Source organism: Trichechus manatus, unplaced genomic scaffold (assembly GCF_000243295.1).
Source record: "Trichechus manatus latirostris isolate Lorelei unplaced genomic scaffold, TriManLat1.0 scaffold00240, whole genome shotgun sequence".
NCBI lineage: Eukaryota > Metazoa > Chordata > Mammalia > Sirenia > Trichechidae > Trichechus > Trichechus manatus.
In genome coordinates, this window is record NW_004444176.1 from 1,226,710 (window position 1) to 1,245,862 (window position 19,153).

Here is a 19,153-nt window from a genome sequence, read left to right on the forward strand (position 1 = left end):
CCCAAAGAATCCACAAGAAAACTACTGGAACTAATAGAAGATTTCAGCAAAGTATCAGGATACAAGAGAAACATACAAAAATCAGTTGGATTTCTCTACACCAACAAAGAGAACCTCGAAGAGAAAATCACCAAATCAATACCATTTACAATACCAAGAAGATAAAATACTTTAGTGATAAATCTAACCAGAGACGTAAAAGATCTGTACAATGAAAACTACAAGACACTACTGCAATAAACCAAAGGGGACATGCATAAGTGGAAAAACATACCTTGCTCATGGATGGGTAGACTCAACATTGTGAAAATGTCAATTCTACCCAAAGTGATCTACAGATACAATGCAATCCCAATACAAATTCCAACGGCATTTTTTAATGAGATGGAGAAACAAATCACCCAATTCATATGGAAAGGGAAGAAGCCCCAAATAAGTAAAACATTACTCAAAAGGAAGAACAAAATGGGAGACCTTGCTCTACCTGATTTTAGAACCTATTATAGTGGCACGGTAGTCAAAACAGCCTGGTACTGGTACAACAACAGATACATAGACCAATGGAACAAAACTGAAAATCCAGACATAAATTCATCCACCTATGAGCAGCTGATATTTGACAAAGGCCCAAAGTCGATTAATTGGGGAAAGACAGTCTCTTTAACAAATGGTGCTGGCATAACTGGATATCCATCTGCAAAAAACTGAAACAAGACCCATACCCCACACCACGCACAGAAACGATCTCAAAATGGATCAAAGATTTAAATATAAAATCAAAAACGATAAAGACCATGGAAGAAAAAATAGGGTAATGCTAGGAGCCCTAATACATGGCATAAACAGAAGACGAACCATAAGTAACAATGCACAAGCACCAGAAGAGAGACTAGATAAATGGGAGCTCCTAAAAATCAAAAACTTATGCTCACCAGAAGAGTAAAAAGACAACTTACAGACTGGGAAAAAATTTTTGGCTACGACAAAGCCAATCAGCGTCTAATCTCTAAAATCTACAAGATACGGCAAAACCTCAACAAGAAAAAGACAAATAATCCAATTAAAAAGTGGGCAAAGGATATAAACTGGCACTTCAGCACAGACGATATTCAGGCGGCTAACAGACACATGAAGAAATGCTCACAATCATTAGCCATTAGAGAAAGGCAAATCAAAACTACAATGAGATATCATCTCACCCCAACAAGGCTAGCATTAATCCAAAAACACAAAATAATAAATGCTGGAGAGGTTTTGGAGAGACTAGAACACTTACACACGGTTGCTAGGAGTGTAAAATGGTGCAACCACTTTGGAAATCGATTTGGCACTTCCTTAAAAAGCTAGAAATAGAAGTACCATATGATCCAGCTATCCCACTCCTTGGAATATATCCTAGAGAAATAAGAGCTGTCACACGAGTAGATATATGTACGCCCATGTTCATTGCAGCAGTGTTCACAATAGCAAAAAGATGGGAAAAACCTAGGTGCCCATCAAAGGAAGAATTGATAAACAAATTATAGTATATCCACCCAATGGAATACTATGCAACAATAAAGAACAATGATGAAGCCATGAAACATCTTATAACATGGAGGAAGCAGGAGAACTTTATGCTGAGTGAATTTAGTAAGTCACTGAAGGACAAATATTGTATAAGACCACTATTATAAGAACTCAAGAAAAGGTTTAAACACAGAACAAAACATTCTTTGATGGTTACGAGGGTGGGGAGGGAGGCGTAGGGTTATTTACTAACTAGATAGTAGATAAGAATTATCTTAGGTGAAGGGAATGACAGCACACACTACAGGGAAGTCAGCACAACTGGACTATACCAAATCTAAGAAGTTTCCTGAATACAATCAAGCACTTTGAGGGACAGAGTAGCAGGGGCAGGGGTCAGGGGACCATGCTTTCAGGGGACATCTAGGTCAAGTGGCATAACAAAGCATATTAAGTAAATGTTCTGCATCTAACTTTGCTGAGTGTCACCTTGGGTCTTATAAGCTTGCAAGAGGCCATCTAAGATGCATCAATTGGTCCCAAACACCTGGAGTAAAGCAGAATGAAGAACACCAAAGACACAAGGAAAGTAGTAACCCAAGAGACAGAAAGGGCCATATAAACCAGAGACTTCATCAGCCTGAGACAAAAAGAAGTCGATGGCGCCTGGCTACCACCAATGACCGTCCTGACAGGGAACACAACAGAGAGTCCCGGCTGGAGCAGGAGAAAGGTGGGGTGCAGAACTCAAATTCTGGTAAGAAGACCAGAATTGATGGTCTGATTGAGACTGGAGGAACCTCGGAAAGCACGGCACCTGGATTTTCTATCAGCCCAGAACTAAAATAATTTCCGAGGCCAACTCTTTGGACAGGGATTGGACTGGACTGTGAGACATGGAGTGATACTCGTGAGGAGTGTGCCTCCTGGCTCAGGTAGATGCAGGAGACTAGATGGACAGCTTCTGTCTGGAGGTGAGAAGGGAAGGCGGAGAGGGTTAGGAACTGGTTGAATGGACATGGACAGTCAGGGGTGGAAGGGAAGAGTGTGCTGTCACAGTATGGGAAGAGCAATTCGAGTCACATAACAATGTATATATAAATTTTTGTATGGGAAAAAATTTAAAAAAAAATAATCAGAGGTGGAATGTACGAAGTGTGAATCTAAGAAAACTGGGAGTCGTCAAAAATGAAATGGAACACCAAACATTGATAGTGAGCTGAAATGGACTGATATTGGCCATTTTGAATTGGACAATCATATAGTCTACTATGCCAAGAATGAGAAATTGAAGACGAATAGCATTGCAATGATCATCAAAAAGAACATTTCAAAATCTATCCTGAAGTACAATGTTGTCAGTGATAGGATAATGTTCATACGCCTACAGGGAAGGCCAGTTAATATGAGTATTATTCAAATTTGCTCACCAACCTCTAAGGCTAAGGATGAAGAAATTGAAGATTTTTACCAACTTCTGCAGTTTGAAATTGATCAAATATGCAATCAGGATGCATTGATAATTAGTGGTGATTGGAATGTGAAAGTTGGAAACAAAAAAGGATTAGTAGTTGAAAAATATGGCCTTGGTGATAGAATCGATGCTGGAGATCTTACGGTAGAATTTTGCATGAACAATGACTTCTTCATTGCAAATACCTTTTTTTCAACAACATAAAAGGTGACTATACACGTGGACCTCACCAGGTGGAATACACAGGAATCAAATCGACTACTTCTGTGGAAAAAGACTATGGAAAAGCTCAATATCATCAGTCAGAACAAGGCCAGAGGATGGCTGTGGAACAGACCATCAATTGCTCATATCAAGTGGATGCTGAGGAAAATTAGGACTATTTCATGGGAGCCAAAGTAGGACCTTGAGTATATTCCACCTGAATTTAGAGATCATCTCAAGAATAGATCTGATGTGTTGAACACTAGTGACCAAAGATCAGTGAGCTGTAAAACGACATCAAGGACTTCATACATGAAGAAAGGAAGAGATCATTAAAAAGACAGGAAAGAAAGAGAACACCAAAATGGATGTCAGAAGAGCATCTGAAACTTGTTCTTGAACATCAGGTAGCTAAAGCAAATGGAAGAGATGATGAAGTAAAAGAGCTGAATAGAAGATTTCAAATGGTGGCTCACAAGAAGGCAAAGTAAAGTATTACAGTGACATGTGCAAAGACCTGAAGTTAGAAAACCAAAAGGGAAGAACACACTTGGCCTTTCTCAAGCTGAAAAAACTGAAGAAAATATTCAAGCCTCCAGTTGCAATATTGAAGGATTCTACAGGGAAAATATTAAATGATGTAGGAAGCATCAAAAGAAGATGGAAGGAATATACAGAGTCACTGTACCAAAAAGAACTGGTCGATATTCATCCATTTCAGGAGTAGCATATGATCAGGAACTGATGGTACTGAAGGAAGAGGTCCAAGCTGCACTGAAGGCTTTGGTGAAAAACAAGGCTCCAGAAGTTGACAGAATATCAACTGAGATGTTTCAACAAATGGATGTAGCTCTAGAAGTACTCACTTATCTATGCCAAGAAACTTGGAAGACAGCTACCTGGATAACTGACTGGAAGAGATCTATATTTATGCCTGTTTCAAAGAAAGTTGATCCAACCAAATGCGGAAAATATCCAACAATATCATTAAAATCACAGACAAGTAAAACTTTGTTGAAGATCATTCAAAAGCAGCTGCAGCAGAACATGGACAGGGAACTGCCAGAAATTCAAGCTGGATTCAGAAAGGACATTGAACAAAGGATATCACTGCTGATGTCAAATGGATCCTGACTGAAAGCAGAAACTGTGGAAAGATGCTTACCTGTGTTTTATTGACTATGCAAAGACATTCGACTGTGTGGATCATAACAAATTATGGATAACTTTGCAAAGAATAGGAATTCCAGAACACTTAATTGTGCTCATGAGGAACCTGTACCCAGATCAGGAAACAGTCGTTTGAACCTAACAAGGGGATGATACATGGTTTAAAGTCGGGAAAAGTGTGCATCAGGGTTAATCTTTTCACCGTACTTAATCTGTATGCTGAGCAAATAATCTGAGAAGCTGGACTATATGAAGAAGAATGTGGCAGGACTGGTGGAAGACTCATTAACAACCTGCGATATGCAGATGACACAACCTTGCTTGCTGAAGGGAAGAGGACTTGAAGCACTTACTGACGAAGATCAAAGACTACAGCCTTTAGTATTGATTACACCTCAACATCAAGAAAACAAAAATCCTCACAACTGGACCTAAAAGTAACATCATGATAAACGGAGAAAAGATTGAAGTTGTCAAGGATTTCATTTTACTTGGATCCACAATCAACACCCATGGACACAGCAGTCAAGAAATCAGAGGACGCTTTGCATTGGGCAAATCTGCTGCAAAAGACGTCTTTAAGGTGTTAAAAACCAAAGATGTCACCTTGAAGACTAAGGTGTGCCTGACCCAAGCCATGGTGTTTTCAATCGCCTCATAACCATGGGAAAGCTGGACAATGAATAAGGAAGACCTAAGAAGAATTGATGCCTTTGAATCATGGTGTTGGTGAAGAATGTTGAACTGCCAAAAGAGTGAACAAATCTGTCTTGAAGTACAGCCAGAATGCTCCTTAGAAGCCAGGATGGCGAGACTTTGTCTCATATACTTTGGACATGTTATTAGGAGGGATCAGTTCCTGGAGAAGGACATCATGCTTGTTAAAGTAGAGGGTCAGTGAAAAAGAGGAAGACCCTCAACGAGATCAGTTGACACAGTGGCCGTAACAATGGGCTCAAGCATGTCAACGACAGTGAGAATGGCACAGGACCGGGTAGTGTTTCCTTTTGTTGTACATAAGGCTGCCATGAGTTGGAACTGACTCGATGGCACCTGGCAACAACAAGAACAAATATGAAGGATTCTATTGAGCTTGTTTGCTGAGACAGTGTCTAGCTAATGTAGATAAAGTGCATCCCTTCTTTACCTGTGTGTACGTAAACTAGAGTTTGTGAAATCACATTTCCTTCCTGGTTCTATTAAGTGGCCAGTTCTGCATGAGGGAAACCTTGGAACAGAAAAAGTGGAACTCAAGATCCTGATATAGTGGTTTTTGTTTTGTTTTGTTTTGTTTTTTTGGTGGGAGGTTTGGCTTGAGTTTTTAGCAACTTTGGCAGTTTGCTACCTTGATTATTCCTTCTTACTCTAACTTACATCAGGAAAGGCCAGGACGTTCATGCAAAGGGATTAAGACAATTTAGAAGACACTCACATTTACCAAGGGCTTGCACAAATTTACCAAGGGCTTGCACAGTCTTACCCTTATGGGACCCTCACAAATCTGTGAAGGAAATATTCCTATGCATATTTGACAAATGAGGAGACAGAAGCTAGAGAAGTACAGAGACTTGCCCAGGCTCACCAACTATTTAAACAGTAAAGGTGAGGCTAGACCAAGAGCTGTTGCTTCTCAGTTCTGGGGGTTAGTTACCACACCACTCTGTTCCTCACTAAGTAACACTATGCTTAGAGCCAGCTATGTCACAGAGAGATAAGACACGAGTGTATAAAATGGGTCCACAGATTTAATTGCTGCAAACACAAGTGTATACATTGGGTTAATTGACTTAATGACTATCCCCCTCCTCTTCTTCTCAAGAAGATCAATGAGCAAATTGCTCATTGACTTGAGCCAGTTTCTAGGCTTGAAGTAAGCAATTTTCTCTTCCTGATGGTGTCCTCACTTCATTCTCTCATGGATAAGGCAATCTTGGTCTCTGCAGTCACCTCCCAACTAGACAAGAAGGTAGGTTGCCTTAACCACCACTGACCTTTTATTTCCTGAATTTCAGGGAGCGATGTCTATGATGGTAATTTTCACTGTGCTGGAGTTCTGTCTCTCTGTGATTGCTACTGTGCTTTGGTGTAAACAGGCTCACTCTGATTTCCCTGGGGTGAGTATGCTGGCTGACCTCATTGAGTTTTTCCTGGTGTACCTCAACTTCTTGGCTGTGTTGAACTATGTCAACAGGAGTGACAGAAGAAACCATTGTTTGGTCATGCTATACACTTGCGAGGGGTTTTGATGACACCATGACTTTGTGGCTGTGTTCAGGTCACTAGAACATAGGTTGTCACCTTTATAGTCAGAAACAATTTCTGCCACAGCCACAAGTCTCTTTAACAGTCTTGACTTGGTAAAGTACATTTGCATATGTGATTCAGTAAGTGTCCTAGTAGGAGCCCGGTTGGTGCAATGGTTATGCACTCTGATGCTACCTGAAAAGTTGGTTGTTTGTGCCCACCAGAAGCTCTTCAGGAGAAAAGACCTGACAATCTGCTTCTGAAAATATTTCAGCCTAGGAAACACTGTGGGGCAAATCTGCTCTGTCCTAGAGGGTTGCTATGAGTCAAAGTCAACTCAATAGGACACAACAACAAGTGTCATATTCTCCAATTTTCACTCCTTGTAATCTTAAAATTCTTTTTCTACCTAAAAGGTGTAAAAATATATTGTTGAATCAAATTCTATGGGCAATCCCCCTGCCATGGTCATGGTCTGAAGTAACTGAATTAAATGGTTTTGATTTATCCAAAAATTTCTTATATAAAAGTGAATGAATATTAGGCTGGGAAAGAACAATTGTTTGAAGAGCTTAATAATGTGCTGTATTAGTCTTAGAGTAACTAAGCATTCTGTATACAAACCTTGGAGGAAATGGCATCAAAATAAATATATATATATTAAGTTGAATCTGAGTCAGATATGAAGAGCTAACATATTTTGTGTCTTCCAGAGCAAGCTTTCCCTGCCTTGGAGTGACAAGAGGAAATCCAAGATGCTCTCCAAAATGACTTTTGAGCTCTGATATGAAGAACTATTGACTTCTTCAAAAAAGTGGGAAAATATTTGCCAGAAAATTGATCTTTAAGATAATATATGACGTCCAACCATTACAAGAAAACAAAGTTTGAGTTCCCTGAATTGTAGGCAGTTTTTAATGCAAAGAACATTAAAAAAACAAAAAAAAAAACTTTTTTTTTGTCATTGAATATATGTGTTCAGTAGGGGTCTCTTGATTTCCCTGAAGTGTGCTTCACCTAAAGGTCAGAAGTGTAAATTACTATTTACTAGATTGGCCAAGAAGGAGTTCTGGTTAAGCGCTTGGCTGGTAACTGAAAGGTTAGTGGTTGGAAGCCCCCCCAGCAACTCTGTAACCCAACGGGAATGGGTCCTGCCCAGTGTGACCCCTCGAGTCAATTGGGAGACACCAGGCCTTTGAGAAAGAGAAAGTGGGCTTTATTGCAAGCAGGTTAAGCAAGGAACTCAGAGACTAAGTCTCAAATCAACCTCCTCGAGGTTGGGGATTTTAGTGCAGTTATAGGGTTGAGGATAGGGAAGTTATGCATAAATCATGAAATTTCTGGGAATAGGTGAGCAATTTCAGGAACTAATTAGCATGTATCCAGGTGCAGTGGGGGTACAATATGACGGCTGGCGGGTATGACACATGAAGTTTATCTAAGGCCAGCTTTGCAGCTTATTGCTAATGGGGGTGGGGGTGTGGCTGGTGAGTAGTGAAGAGGCCTTGAGCAGAGAAGCAGTTAAGATGACTGCGTTGTTACACAGAAATGCCTTATCAGGAACCCACAGGTCCAGGCGGGGGTAGGGTGGTGATGAGAGGAGAGGGAATAGTTTAACCCTATCAGTTACATTCATTCCTCTGGTTTATAGGGTCTTCAATCTTGAAGATAGATATTTATGTAGGTGGTGGCCCAGAGCCCTGGAACTTTTGAAATTGCTGACCAGTGTATGTATGTGCATTGTAGGATCTGAGGTTTGCTGAGTTAAGGGGAACACAGGCATCTGAAGCATCATGACGTTCACAGCTGTTAGGTGATTTTGTACTGACCTGGTAAGACAGTGTAAGAGGCAGGGCAAAAACAGACAGATTAGTAAAAGAATTATCAGCAGAGTAACAAGGAGCCAGAGTCAGTGATCACCAATCAGGCAAAGTATTTAGCTGCTGTAAAAAGTGAAGGAAGAACACAATGATTGCCAAGACAGTAAAGGCAATGTAAACATGAAGAGCACAATCATGATGGAGGGTCTCCAGGTTGGAGGGACACAGGTTAGGCATTAGCTTTGTTTTTCTGTTTAAATAGGTATATAAAGTCCTTCACAGGCTCGCAGGTCCAGTTGTTCTGTTGTGGTTGCTCTTGTTTCAGAGGATCTTCTGGGGATGGTGCAGGTTTGAGGCAAGTGTGATGCACGCAAGCTTGGATGATTTCGAGTTTAGCTGCCAACTGGGTGGCTAAAAGAACAGTGTACAGTCCAGTCCACCCAGGTTCAAGGGGCTCCGCTTTCCAGGTTTTCAGCAAAACCTGGTCACCAGGCTAAAACAGGTGAAGAAGCTGGGCATCAACAGATTATTTCTAATGGCTGAGAGCATGACTGTGAATAGAAGATAGGACACCAAAGACAACAAGTATTTTCGGAAAGTGAGCTCCTTGGTGACAGAAACCTGAGTATTGGTTGAAGGCAAGTAATTTTTAAGAAATGTTTTTTCATACGTAATTTCAAAAGGGTTCACTTTGAGCCCGCTTCTGGAGGTGGCCCATACACAGGGCTAAGGGCAAAGCTTGGGGCCACGTTATTTTTGTTTCTTGACAGATTTTGGCAATTTGGTTTCTTGCATGTGATTTATTTTTTCAACTTTTCTGCTTGACTGTGGTCTACAGGCTGAGTCTAAGTTCCTGTTGATTCTCAAAAGTTTAGAGAATTTTTGTGTAATTTGTGAGGTGAAGTAAGATCTGTTGTCGCTTCTAATTGTTCTAGGCAGGCTGAATCTGGGAATGATTTTATTAAGGAGCTGTTTTGTAGCTTCTGATGTTTCCTCTGTTTTACAAGGGCCATCCATGAAAATCTATTGTTGCTCTCCATTGAGCTGTTTGTTTGAAATCTCTAATAGTGTAATTTGGGGCTGTTTTTGGAAGTTGTAAAGGATTAAGTCTGGATTTGAAAAGGGCTGGTTGGACAAGTCGGCTTACTGGAATAGATTTCTTCAATAGTTTGGAGGCAGTCATGAGCAGGCTCACCTGCAGTGTTTGTTGGTAAAAGGCTGGCTGGATTCAGGATAGAAGTTACCTTGAGCACGACCTCTGGATTGTCCAGGAGCTGGGCTTGGTAGTGGGGCAGGCAGCCTGCTGTGAGTCAGAGTCTGCCTTTCTGCTCTAGTATGGTGAGAACTGCATGAGGCACAAACACAGTCACAGGCTGACCTAAGGTAAACTTTTCAGCTTCAGCTAAAAGGAGGCAAGTTGTGCTACTGCCCTAAGACAAGCTGGCCATCCCTGAGGGACTGGATGTAGAAGTTTAGAAAAATATGCAACCTGTCTTTTTCAATAACCCAGTTGTTGAGTTAAGAACTCTGCTGGGACTCCTCCCCATTTCATGTACTTGCAGTTCAAAGGGCTTTCTGAGGACTGGAAGTCCGAGTACCAGGGCAGAGGCTAGCTTTTCCTTGATTTTCAAGAAGGCTTGTTGATGCTCATCTGTCCATTCAAAAGGGTCAGAGTCCTTTCCTCAGGTGGCTTCATAGAGAGGCTTTGTTATTCACCTAAAGTTCGGGATCTAAATTCTGCAAAAACCAACCATACCTAGATAGCCTTGAAGTTGTCTCTGAATGGTTGGGGTGGAGATCTGCTTGTGCTCTGGCAGCAGGGGTCGTTGACCTTGAGAATATGGAAACCTATGTAAGTTACCATTTGTTGTGAGATCTGAGCCTTGGCAACAGACACTCAATAACTGGCCAGGGCTAGAAAGTTCAAAGTTAGAATTGTGTTTTTATCTGAGTACTTTTTGGTAGGACTAGCAACAAGGAGGTCATCCACATATTGAAGATGGAGACTCCAAACCATCTGTAGACCCTGGAGATCTTTTGCCAGGGCTGTTGCAAACATGGTGGAGCTATTTTTGAACACCTGAGGGAGAACAGTCCAGCAATATTGTTTCCCTGGCCCTCCAAATTTGGTTCCTCCCATTCTAAAGCAAATATTTCCTGAGATTCGGAGACTAAAAGAATGCAAAGGAAGGCATCCTTCAGGTCTAGGACAGTAAACCAGGCATTGTCTGGAGATAGGGAGGTTAGGAGGGCATAAGCAGTTGAAACTATAGGGTGCAGGTCTTCAGTTACCTGATTGAATGCATGTAAGTCCTGCACAAACTGATATTCTCCTGTTTTGGGCTTCTTTTCTGGGAGCGCTGGAGTGTTGAAAGTGGATTTACACAAGCAGATGAGCCCTGCTTGTAGAAATATTTCTTGTTACCCCGATTACTTACACAGTTTGGGGAGAAAGTGGTCCTTTAAGGTCATTCAAAACAGAATAGGTTGTTTCTGTATCAACAAGAAAATCTACATGTTTATTTCCCACTTTAATGTAACCAGGGCCTTGGTGGCTAAAGCTTGGAGGTGGGTGGATGCCCCCAGTCCTCTTCAGTCTAAATCTTTGGGCTGGGCAGATTGAAGCATCTCAGGGGCAGCTAGGCTTTGGCTGGGTTTCCGGTTCGGACATTCCTTCTACCAGTGCCCCTCCTATTTACAATAAGCACACTGATTTTGACCTAGTGGGGAGAGGCTTCTTGACAATGCCTGGTGCAGTTGTCCCTCTAGATGGTTATGTTGGCCTGGTTGAAAAGGCCCCCAAACCAGAGCAGCTGAAAGGAAAGCTGCTTGCTATTTGAATACTGGGTTTCTTTCTTTTCCTGGACCTGGTCTCTCTCGGTATACACTTTAAAGGCTATTTCAGTTAATTGTACTAGGCTCATACCTAAACTCCCCTGGGCTTTTTGTAACTTTTCCTAGTATCTAGTGCATATTGCCCAATAAATACCATGTTTATCATTTTCAAGGTGTCTAGATTTTCTGGGTCTACATCTGTATACTGTCAGAATGTGGAAAAACTCTTTCAAGGAAGGTAGATGGATCCTCAGTCGGTCCTTGATGGACCTCATAGACCTTATTTAATTATTTTTGTTTTGGAGCAGTTCCTTTCCACCCTGCAATAAGAAAAGTATGAAAATAGTTGAGCCTGCCATTCTCCAAAGGATTTTTAGGGTCCCAGCTAGGCTCAGAAGAAGGTATTGCAAAATCGGGAGCTTGTTGAATAGGGTTGTTGAGCTATTGGAGATGTTTTGCTTTTTCCCTGGCTTTCCTTAAAACTCATCTCTGCTCCTCTGGACCCTAAAGAATATCTAACAGTCCTGACAAACAGCCCAGGAAGGATGATGGGTGGCAATGATGGAAGTGAAAAGATCTGCCATACATTTTAGGTCTTCTAGATAAGGAAGGAGATTTTTTTTCCAACTGAACAAATTAGATGTAGAGAATGGAGTGTGTACCCAGACTAATCCTGGAGTTCTGTTTTCCTCCTGCCCAGTAGGAACTTGTCTTAGTGGACACCCAGTTGCCTGTTGCCCTGTTTTGAGTAGAGAAGTCCCCTGTCCAAAAGTCACTGTGGCAGGGAAACCATTTCTGAAGTTGGCTCAGCTGGTCCAGACAGTTCTGACAGATACAAGGGTAGAGATTACAGCTGAGTAAGAAGTGAAAAACATCTTCCCCTAGGGAATCAAAGAGCTTTTGTTTCTTTACCTCAGACTGAACCATAACTCTACCTTGCTTTTGAATGTTTTTTGTTGTCGTACAAGGACATAAAGGCATCAACATACATTTTTTTATCTTATTTACTTTCTCGGGTACAAAACAAATCTAACTGGAGAATAGTATTACAATTTAGGGAACAATTTTGAGGCTAACATTCTCTACCAGCCAATTGATATTGTGGCCACACAACATTGCCAAAAAACTTCATCCTATCTTTTTTTTTCATAGGATTATAAGAACAACAACAACAACAAAAAATCCCAATTAGTTAGGACGCATCCTAGGGTGCTGCACTTTGGTATATCTTGTGCGTTCCCCATAACTGAGCCTAGGCCAAAACCAGAAACCAGAAAAACCAGGAGTACTAGAACCACAACAACCAAGGTGCAACAGGGGTTTCTTATGACCTGAGCAGTATAACCCTCCACCACCCAGATTCTGACAGAAGTGGCAATTGTCTTGAGCTCACACTGGCATAACCCTCCACCACCCAGATTCTGACAGAAACAGCAGTTCTCTTGGGCTGGGCCCTGTCTCCTAAGTCACTCACTCCTCAGAAGTCTTTAGGTTCTTGTGACACCATTTGCACAGTACTCACCAGATTAGGATCCTTACCCAGAGTCCATTTATGAATCTCAAAATAAGTGGGTTACCATGGGTTCGGGCACAGCTTTCGCCATGAAGGATACTTCTGCCATAGCCTCCTGAAGAAATTAGCCAGTGTGCACTGAGGGGAGTTGGTCATGCCCAGTGGCCAGAGCTGCGCCCAGGAGCCGAGAGGCCTAAGTTAGAAGCAGAACAATGGCCCCCATCAGAATTCATAACCCTATGGGAATGAGTCCTGCCTGATGCGACCCCTGAGTCAATTGAGAGACACCAGGCCTTTGAGAAAGAAAAACTAGACTTTATTGCAAGCTGGTCAAGCAAGGAGCTTGGAGACTAAGCCTCAAATCAACCTCCTTGAGGCTGGGGATTGTAGAGCAGTTATAGGGTTCCGGATAGGGAACTTATGCATAACTCTTGAAGTTTCTGGGACTCGGCAGGGAATTTCAGGAACTAATTAACATGTAAGAGGGTGTAGTGGGGGTGCAATATGACACCTGGGGGTTATGTCATATGAGGTTTATCTAAGACCAGCTTTGTGGCTTTATTGCTCATGTCCAAAAGGAGGGGAGGCAGATGGTGAGCAGTGAAGCGGCCTTGAGCAGAGAAGCAGTAAGAAGACTGTGTTGTTACACAGAAATGTCTTTTCAGGAAATCACAGGTTTGAGGGTGGTGATGAAAGGAAGGGGAACAGTTTAACCCTGTCAGTTACAACTCCACAGGAGAAAGACCTGATACTCTGTCTTTGTAAAGATTACAGTCAAGAAAAACTTATGGGGTAGTTCTGCTCTGTCATACGGGTCTCAGTATGAGTTAGGATTGACTCCATGGCATCTAATGAGAACCAGAAAGACTGGCCAAAAAGTCACAGACATTTCCCAGCAAACTAGGCAGAATGATTCAGTGGAGAACAATGAAGCGAAGGAGACAATTTTTCCTTGTACATCTTAATTGCCAAAAGGAGTTCACTGATTTATCATGGTGTTAAGACTCTTTTATAGCAGGTACAAATGGTTAAGTGCTCAGCTGCTAACTTAAAGGTCGGCAGTTCAAACCCACCCAGTGGCTCCACAGGAGAAAGACCTGTCCATCTGTGAGAAAATCCTATGGATCAATTCTATTCTGTAATACATGGGGTTACCATGAGTAGGAATCAACTCAATGGCAGTGTTTTATTGTCTTTTATGTTTTATTACATGCATTTTACTCATTCATGTATGGAGACAAGCCTCCTGTTACAAGTCTCAGGAACTATATAATTAATTTGCCTCAAAATAAAATATTTACACCCCTCCTCACTTACCAACATGGTTACGTTCCAAATAACAGGTAATTATGTGAAAACTGGTGCTATGCTAGAGTTTAGGCAGCTCCCTGTCTTTGTGACAGGAGTACCCCCCTCACTGCTCTTAGGGCATCCACAATGCGTCATTGAATGTGCATGGTGCAGTGAGCCCCCCAACCATGCTTTCCCCTCCACTGCGGAGCCCGAGGATTAGTGGTGGTGGTGCTGGTGGTTGGCAGTTGCCTACTACCTGCAGAGCAGCAGGGGCCCACCGTCAGCTGGCCAAGCTCCAGGCATCCACGAGGACCCCTGTGCCTCACCTCTCCATGTTGCAGCTCCACTGGTCCCAGAGACAGGCCTTAGCAACAGGCAGCTCCCTGGTCTGCGGACAGGTGAGGCCCATCCACCCGGGCCTGGTAGATCCTGCAGAGGTTGCAGAGAGGCCTCTTAGGAATAAAATAGTTCTGAGTCCCCTGCTCCCAACTCCTGCAGCCTGGGCTCCTGCTGCCTCCTCATGGCCCAGTGGCTCCTGCCTTCCAAAAGCCTCCAGCCAGCCTGGCAATCACCACAGTTGGCCTGGCTCCTCTGCCTGCCCCAGTAACAAGAACCACCAAACCACCAGTGGCCAGCACGGCTTTGCTCCCTCTCATAAAGCTCACCCTCTTCCTCCTTCCACTCTTGCCTGGACTCCTTGTTAATGCACAAAATAATCACACAGTAGATTTTTTACTATTTTCATAAATTATAAATGTCATATAACGATACAGTCAATAAGTGAGAGGTAGGTGTATTTACCGAAACCCTGGTGGCTAGTGGTTAGGAGCTATGGCTGCTAACCAAAAGATCAGCAGTTCGGATGCACCAGGAGCTCCTTGGAAACCCTATGGGGCAGTTCTACTCTGTCCTGTAGGGTCGCTATGAGTGGAAATCTACTGGACGGCAATGGGTTTGTTTTGTTTTTTTTTTTATGTGTATTTGCCTAAATACGTTTTTAAAAAATACTCATTTTACCACATTTCTCTACAATACAGCTTCCACAATTATAGGTATGAATATAAATTTGAACTCTCCCTCAACCCACAGCAAACATTTAAACAAAACACACAAGCAAGCAAAAGCTAACCAGGAATCCAAACCCATTGCCATCAAGTTGATTCTGACTCATGTCGACCCTGTAGGAGAGAGTAGAACTGCCCCATAGGGTTTCCAAGGAGCACCTGGTGGATTTCAACTGCCAATCTTTTGGTTAGCAGCCAAGCTCTTAATCACTGTGCCACCAGGGCTCCTAAACCGGGGATACTTATCTATTACTAGGAGACAACCAATTCATATTTTTCCCTGATCTCACAATATGAAAGAACAATTGTTCAAGTATCAGTCATAACCTGGGTGATGAGCGTCACATTTGGGAGATGATTTCTGACTTCACAAAGCCAGTCTGACACTGTCTGCATTGGGTGGATTTCTGTGGCATCAGTCAACATTGACCATCTATATCGCAAAAGAGGAACAAGGCATTAGCCCTTCTCTGGTTACGTCTAATGGTGAACCCATCCTTTAATTGATTCTAGTCATCTAGGTGCTTCTTTGTGAAACATTCCCCGAAAGGCAGCAGCTTGTTATGACTCCAGGGTGATCCAAACATTCCTTTCCACTGAGTAATGAAGTTCTCAGGATCTATTTTAATAAGATTTCATCAGGCAGCTGCTTGTAATGATCTACAAAATGACTCCAATTTCTTCATTGATTAACCCCTTCCAAAACCGATTGCCATTGAGTTGATTCAGGCTCATAGCGACCCTATAGGACAGAGTACAACAGCCCCATAGGCTTTCCAAGGCTGATCTTTAAGGAAGCGGACTGTCATATCTTTCTCCTGAAGAGGGGCTGGTTGGTTCGAACAGCTGACCTTTCAGTTAGGAGCTAAGCTCTTAACCACTGTGCCACCAGGGCATCCTGATTAACACCTAACTTTGATGGATTTCTGCCCTCCATTTCTGTGTACCCCAACTAAATTATTTTTTTAGATGCAATACCTTCGACAGGTGTAAACAATTTATGGAATAGTTGCCTGGATTCCTCTGGTTGGAGCTCCGCCTGCCAAGTAGAGAGGGCAAAGCTCAACCGAAGGAGATTCTGAGCTTACCTTTGCTTTTGCTCAGCCTTAAAAAGCAGGATCTGCCATTTGTTTGCAGTTCCCTATGCATCCCTTTTGCTAGCTACTGAGGTCAAGGTATACAGTCATTACCATGTCATACCAAAGGTGGCTCAGCAACCACTCCAATATCAAGTTTATTTCCATCCCCTTTCTCAGAACCATTCTTTGATATTATTAATAATACCTTAGCAACTCATGGCTACCCCATGTGCTACAGAGTAGATCTGAGCTGCATAGGGTTTTCTCAGCTGTGATCTTCACAGAAGCCGATTGCCAGACCTTCCTTCTGAGGTGCTGCTGGGTAGGTTCAAATCTTCAACCTTTGCGTTAGCAGCTGACTACAACCAGCTTGCACTACTCAGGCTCCTTGTGGCAGTCAGACAGGGCTCCATTTCAAAAGAAGACTCACAGAACCCACCATGACAAAGCTGACAACCTACGGTTTATTGCAGGAAAAGGATACAGTCTAGCCCCAGAATTAAAGGAAGAATAATCATACCAAGCTGCCTGGCAGCAAGGAGTCCAGAAAGGTCAGGCATGAGTTCCAATTGTCCTCCCTTTCTCTCTGTGATGTGTATTTTGTCTCTCATCAGGAACCCAACAGAGCAACTTGTTGGCCAGAGATTTTCATACCTGGTTGGCCATACAGGCATATTTCTGGCTACACAACCAGCTCCAGTGTCAGAGAGTTCTGGGAGTCCCATTGAGGGCAGCTGCAAATCACCAATCTCATTGTTACCAAGAAATACTGCTGGCAAGCTGATGAAAATCACCTGGAAACTCCTCACACCCATAGTTACAATGCAACACTATTAATCAGTAAGCTGCCTGCCTTGACTGAGGGTCAAGTAGTTTATAAAATAGTGAAACATAGTTCTCTACATATTCAAGAAAATACGTGAAGTTGTGAAAAGGAGGATTTTAAATGGATTCTAAATATCCTTAAATTTCTCTGCTTGTATAAAAATCTTGGAGCAGAGTATGGCACATGGAAAATACTTAACCACTGTTATCCACATTTATAACCACTATTATTTTATATAAAACATTATATGCATGGGCAGCCACTGTTTGCTCAGCAGATTTCATGATAGAACTACCCCATAGGGTTTCCAAGGAGAGCTGGTGGATTTGTACTGTCCAATTTTTTGAATAACAGCTGAGTTCTTAACTACTATGCCACCAGGGCTCCACAACAATATGAGGGATACAAAATCAGCAGTTCCAACATTAAAAGGGAAGTAGCTGTACTTCTCAGAAATTCTCAGTCTTTGAGATTTAGAAGAACTGCTAGAAGAAGAGTGCAGATCTAAAGCTGAGTGAGGTGTGGAGTTGGGGAGGGCAGTGGTATCTGGACAGAAGAACTGGGAAGCCCTTCCTCAGAGCTTCTTCCAGAATGCAGCAGACACCATAGGCTTGAAGAAAGGTAGGTTCAGGGACTTACCTTCCTAGGCTTTTGGTCTTATGGTTTTCTCATCGGTTGGTCCTAGGGCTCTTGAAGGGAATGGAATGAGAGAGGATGACACGACCTTTGGCTTCTAGTTTGGGGTGGATCAAGTGCCCCTTTATAGGTACGTTTCGGGTGTTTTGGGAGCAGTCTTTGCTGAAGAGAATGGCAACAAGGGAAGTTTCATAAAGATGAGTGTGAGGGAGGAGGGAAGGAATACATTGTAGTTGTGAATAGCCCATATATGTCACAGAAAATGTGACAAGACTAGCATTCAGATTATTTCCTAATCTGGAAGAAATGGGCCTTGTATCCATCCAATATTCTCTACTGTTTTGGTGTCCTTGGTAGTTGAATATTGAGAAGTTGAGGCCTGAAGAGTAAACAGAAATTTCTGTCTTTGGGGAATTTACTTGCCTCGGTAATTATCATATTGATTTCTGTGGTGTGAAAGTTTGTTGTTGTTTTTAGCTGCTGTCATGTCACGTTTATTCATGGAGACCACATGTGTGTCGTGGTATGAAGGTTTTTGTTGCTATTGTGTGCCATTGAGCTCATTCTGACTCATAAAGACACTATATGAGAGGAGAACTGCCTCTTAGGGTTTCTGAGACAGTTATGTGAGCTCAAGGTCAGAGATCCTTGGGTTCTATGGGTTCTGAGCACTAGCCCTGAGCGACCAGAATCTGATCAATATTACCACAGAAATACGTTGTTGTGGTTGTTATGTGCCTTCTAGTCGGTGCTGACTCATAACAACACTATGTATAACAGAATGAAAGACTGCCCAGTCCTGCGTCATCCTCACAATTGTTGTTATGTTTGAGACCATTGTTGCAGCCACTGTGTCTCTCCATCTCATTGAAGGTCTTTCTCTTTTTCGCTGACCCTCTAATTTACCAAGTGTGATGTCCTTCTCCAGGAACTGATCCCTCCTGTTAACATGTCCAAAGTAGGTGTCCAGGCAGTCGGCAGGCTAGTGTGGAGTGCAGGCTCTCATCTACAGTCCTACACAGGCATGGGCGATTGGTATAAGCACAGGCACCCAGCTGCAGCAAGGGGTCACAAGCTGAGCAAGGCAGGGGTCCAACAGCTGCCCCCAAGTGTCCAGGAGGAAAGTGTGTCCCTGTTCCCTAAAGCGTGTAGGTGGTGGGGTTTGCAGCTAGACAATAAGCACCCAATGCTGTTGTCTGTAAGGACTGGCAGGCATCACTTATTCTTGGGTCCCTGTCACAGGTTGCTAGGTACTGTGAATGGAGCCACCAGTCCTCAGGCCACTGATGTGGGTAGGTGAAGACCCTGCTTAATGGGCAGAGAAATGTCAAATATCCTGAACCTGCCACTTTACAGCTGAAACAGCTGAAGTTAAACTTCCAGTATATACCCTGTTGTACTGTGGTAATGAGGGCCTATGCTGTTGAAATGGGCCCACACAAGTCTCTGCAGAGGGAAAGGCACCCTTATGCCTGTGCCTAGGCAG

The 19,153-nt window shown here is 42.7% G+C and overlaps 2 protein-coding genes across 2 annotated transcripts in view; both read left to right on the forward strand.

Moving 5' to 3' along the window:
- Positions 1–7,503, forward strand: part of LOC111822936 (membrane-spanning 4-domains subfamily A member 6A-like) — a 22,630-nt gene extending 15,127 nt beyond the window's left edge. The window contains 2 exon segments of the mRNA XM_023743201.1: positions 6,374–6,471; positions 7,315–7,503. Coding sequence (XP_023598969.1) covers positions 6,374–6,471; positions 7,315–7,386 — 170 coding nt within the window. The 3' untranslated portion in view covers positions 7,387–7,503.
- Positions 7,504–8,358: 855 nt separating this feature from the next.
- LOC111822934 (membrane-spanning 4-domains subfamily A member 4A-like) overlaps positions 8,359–19,153 on the forward strand; it is a 109,594-nt gene continuing 98,799 nt past the window's right edge. The window contains exon 1 of the mRNA XM_023743175.1: positions 8,359–9,059. The gene's annotated coding sequence lies outside the window, so the exon portion shown is untranslated. The remainder of the gene's footprint in view (positions 9,060–19,153) is intronic.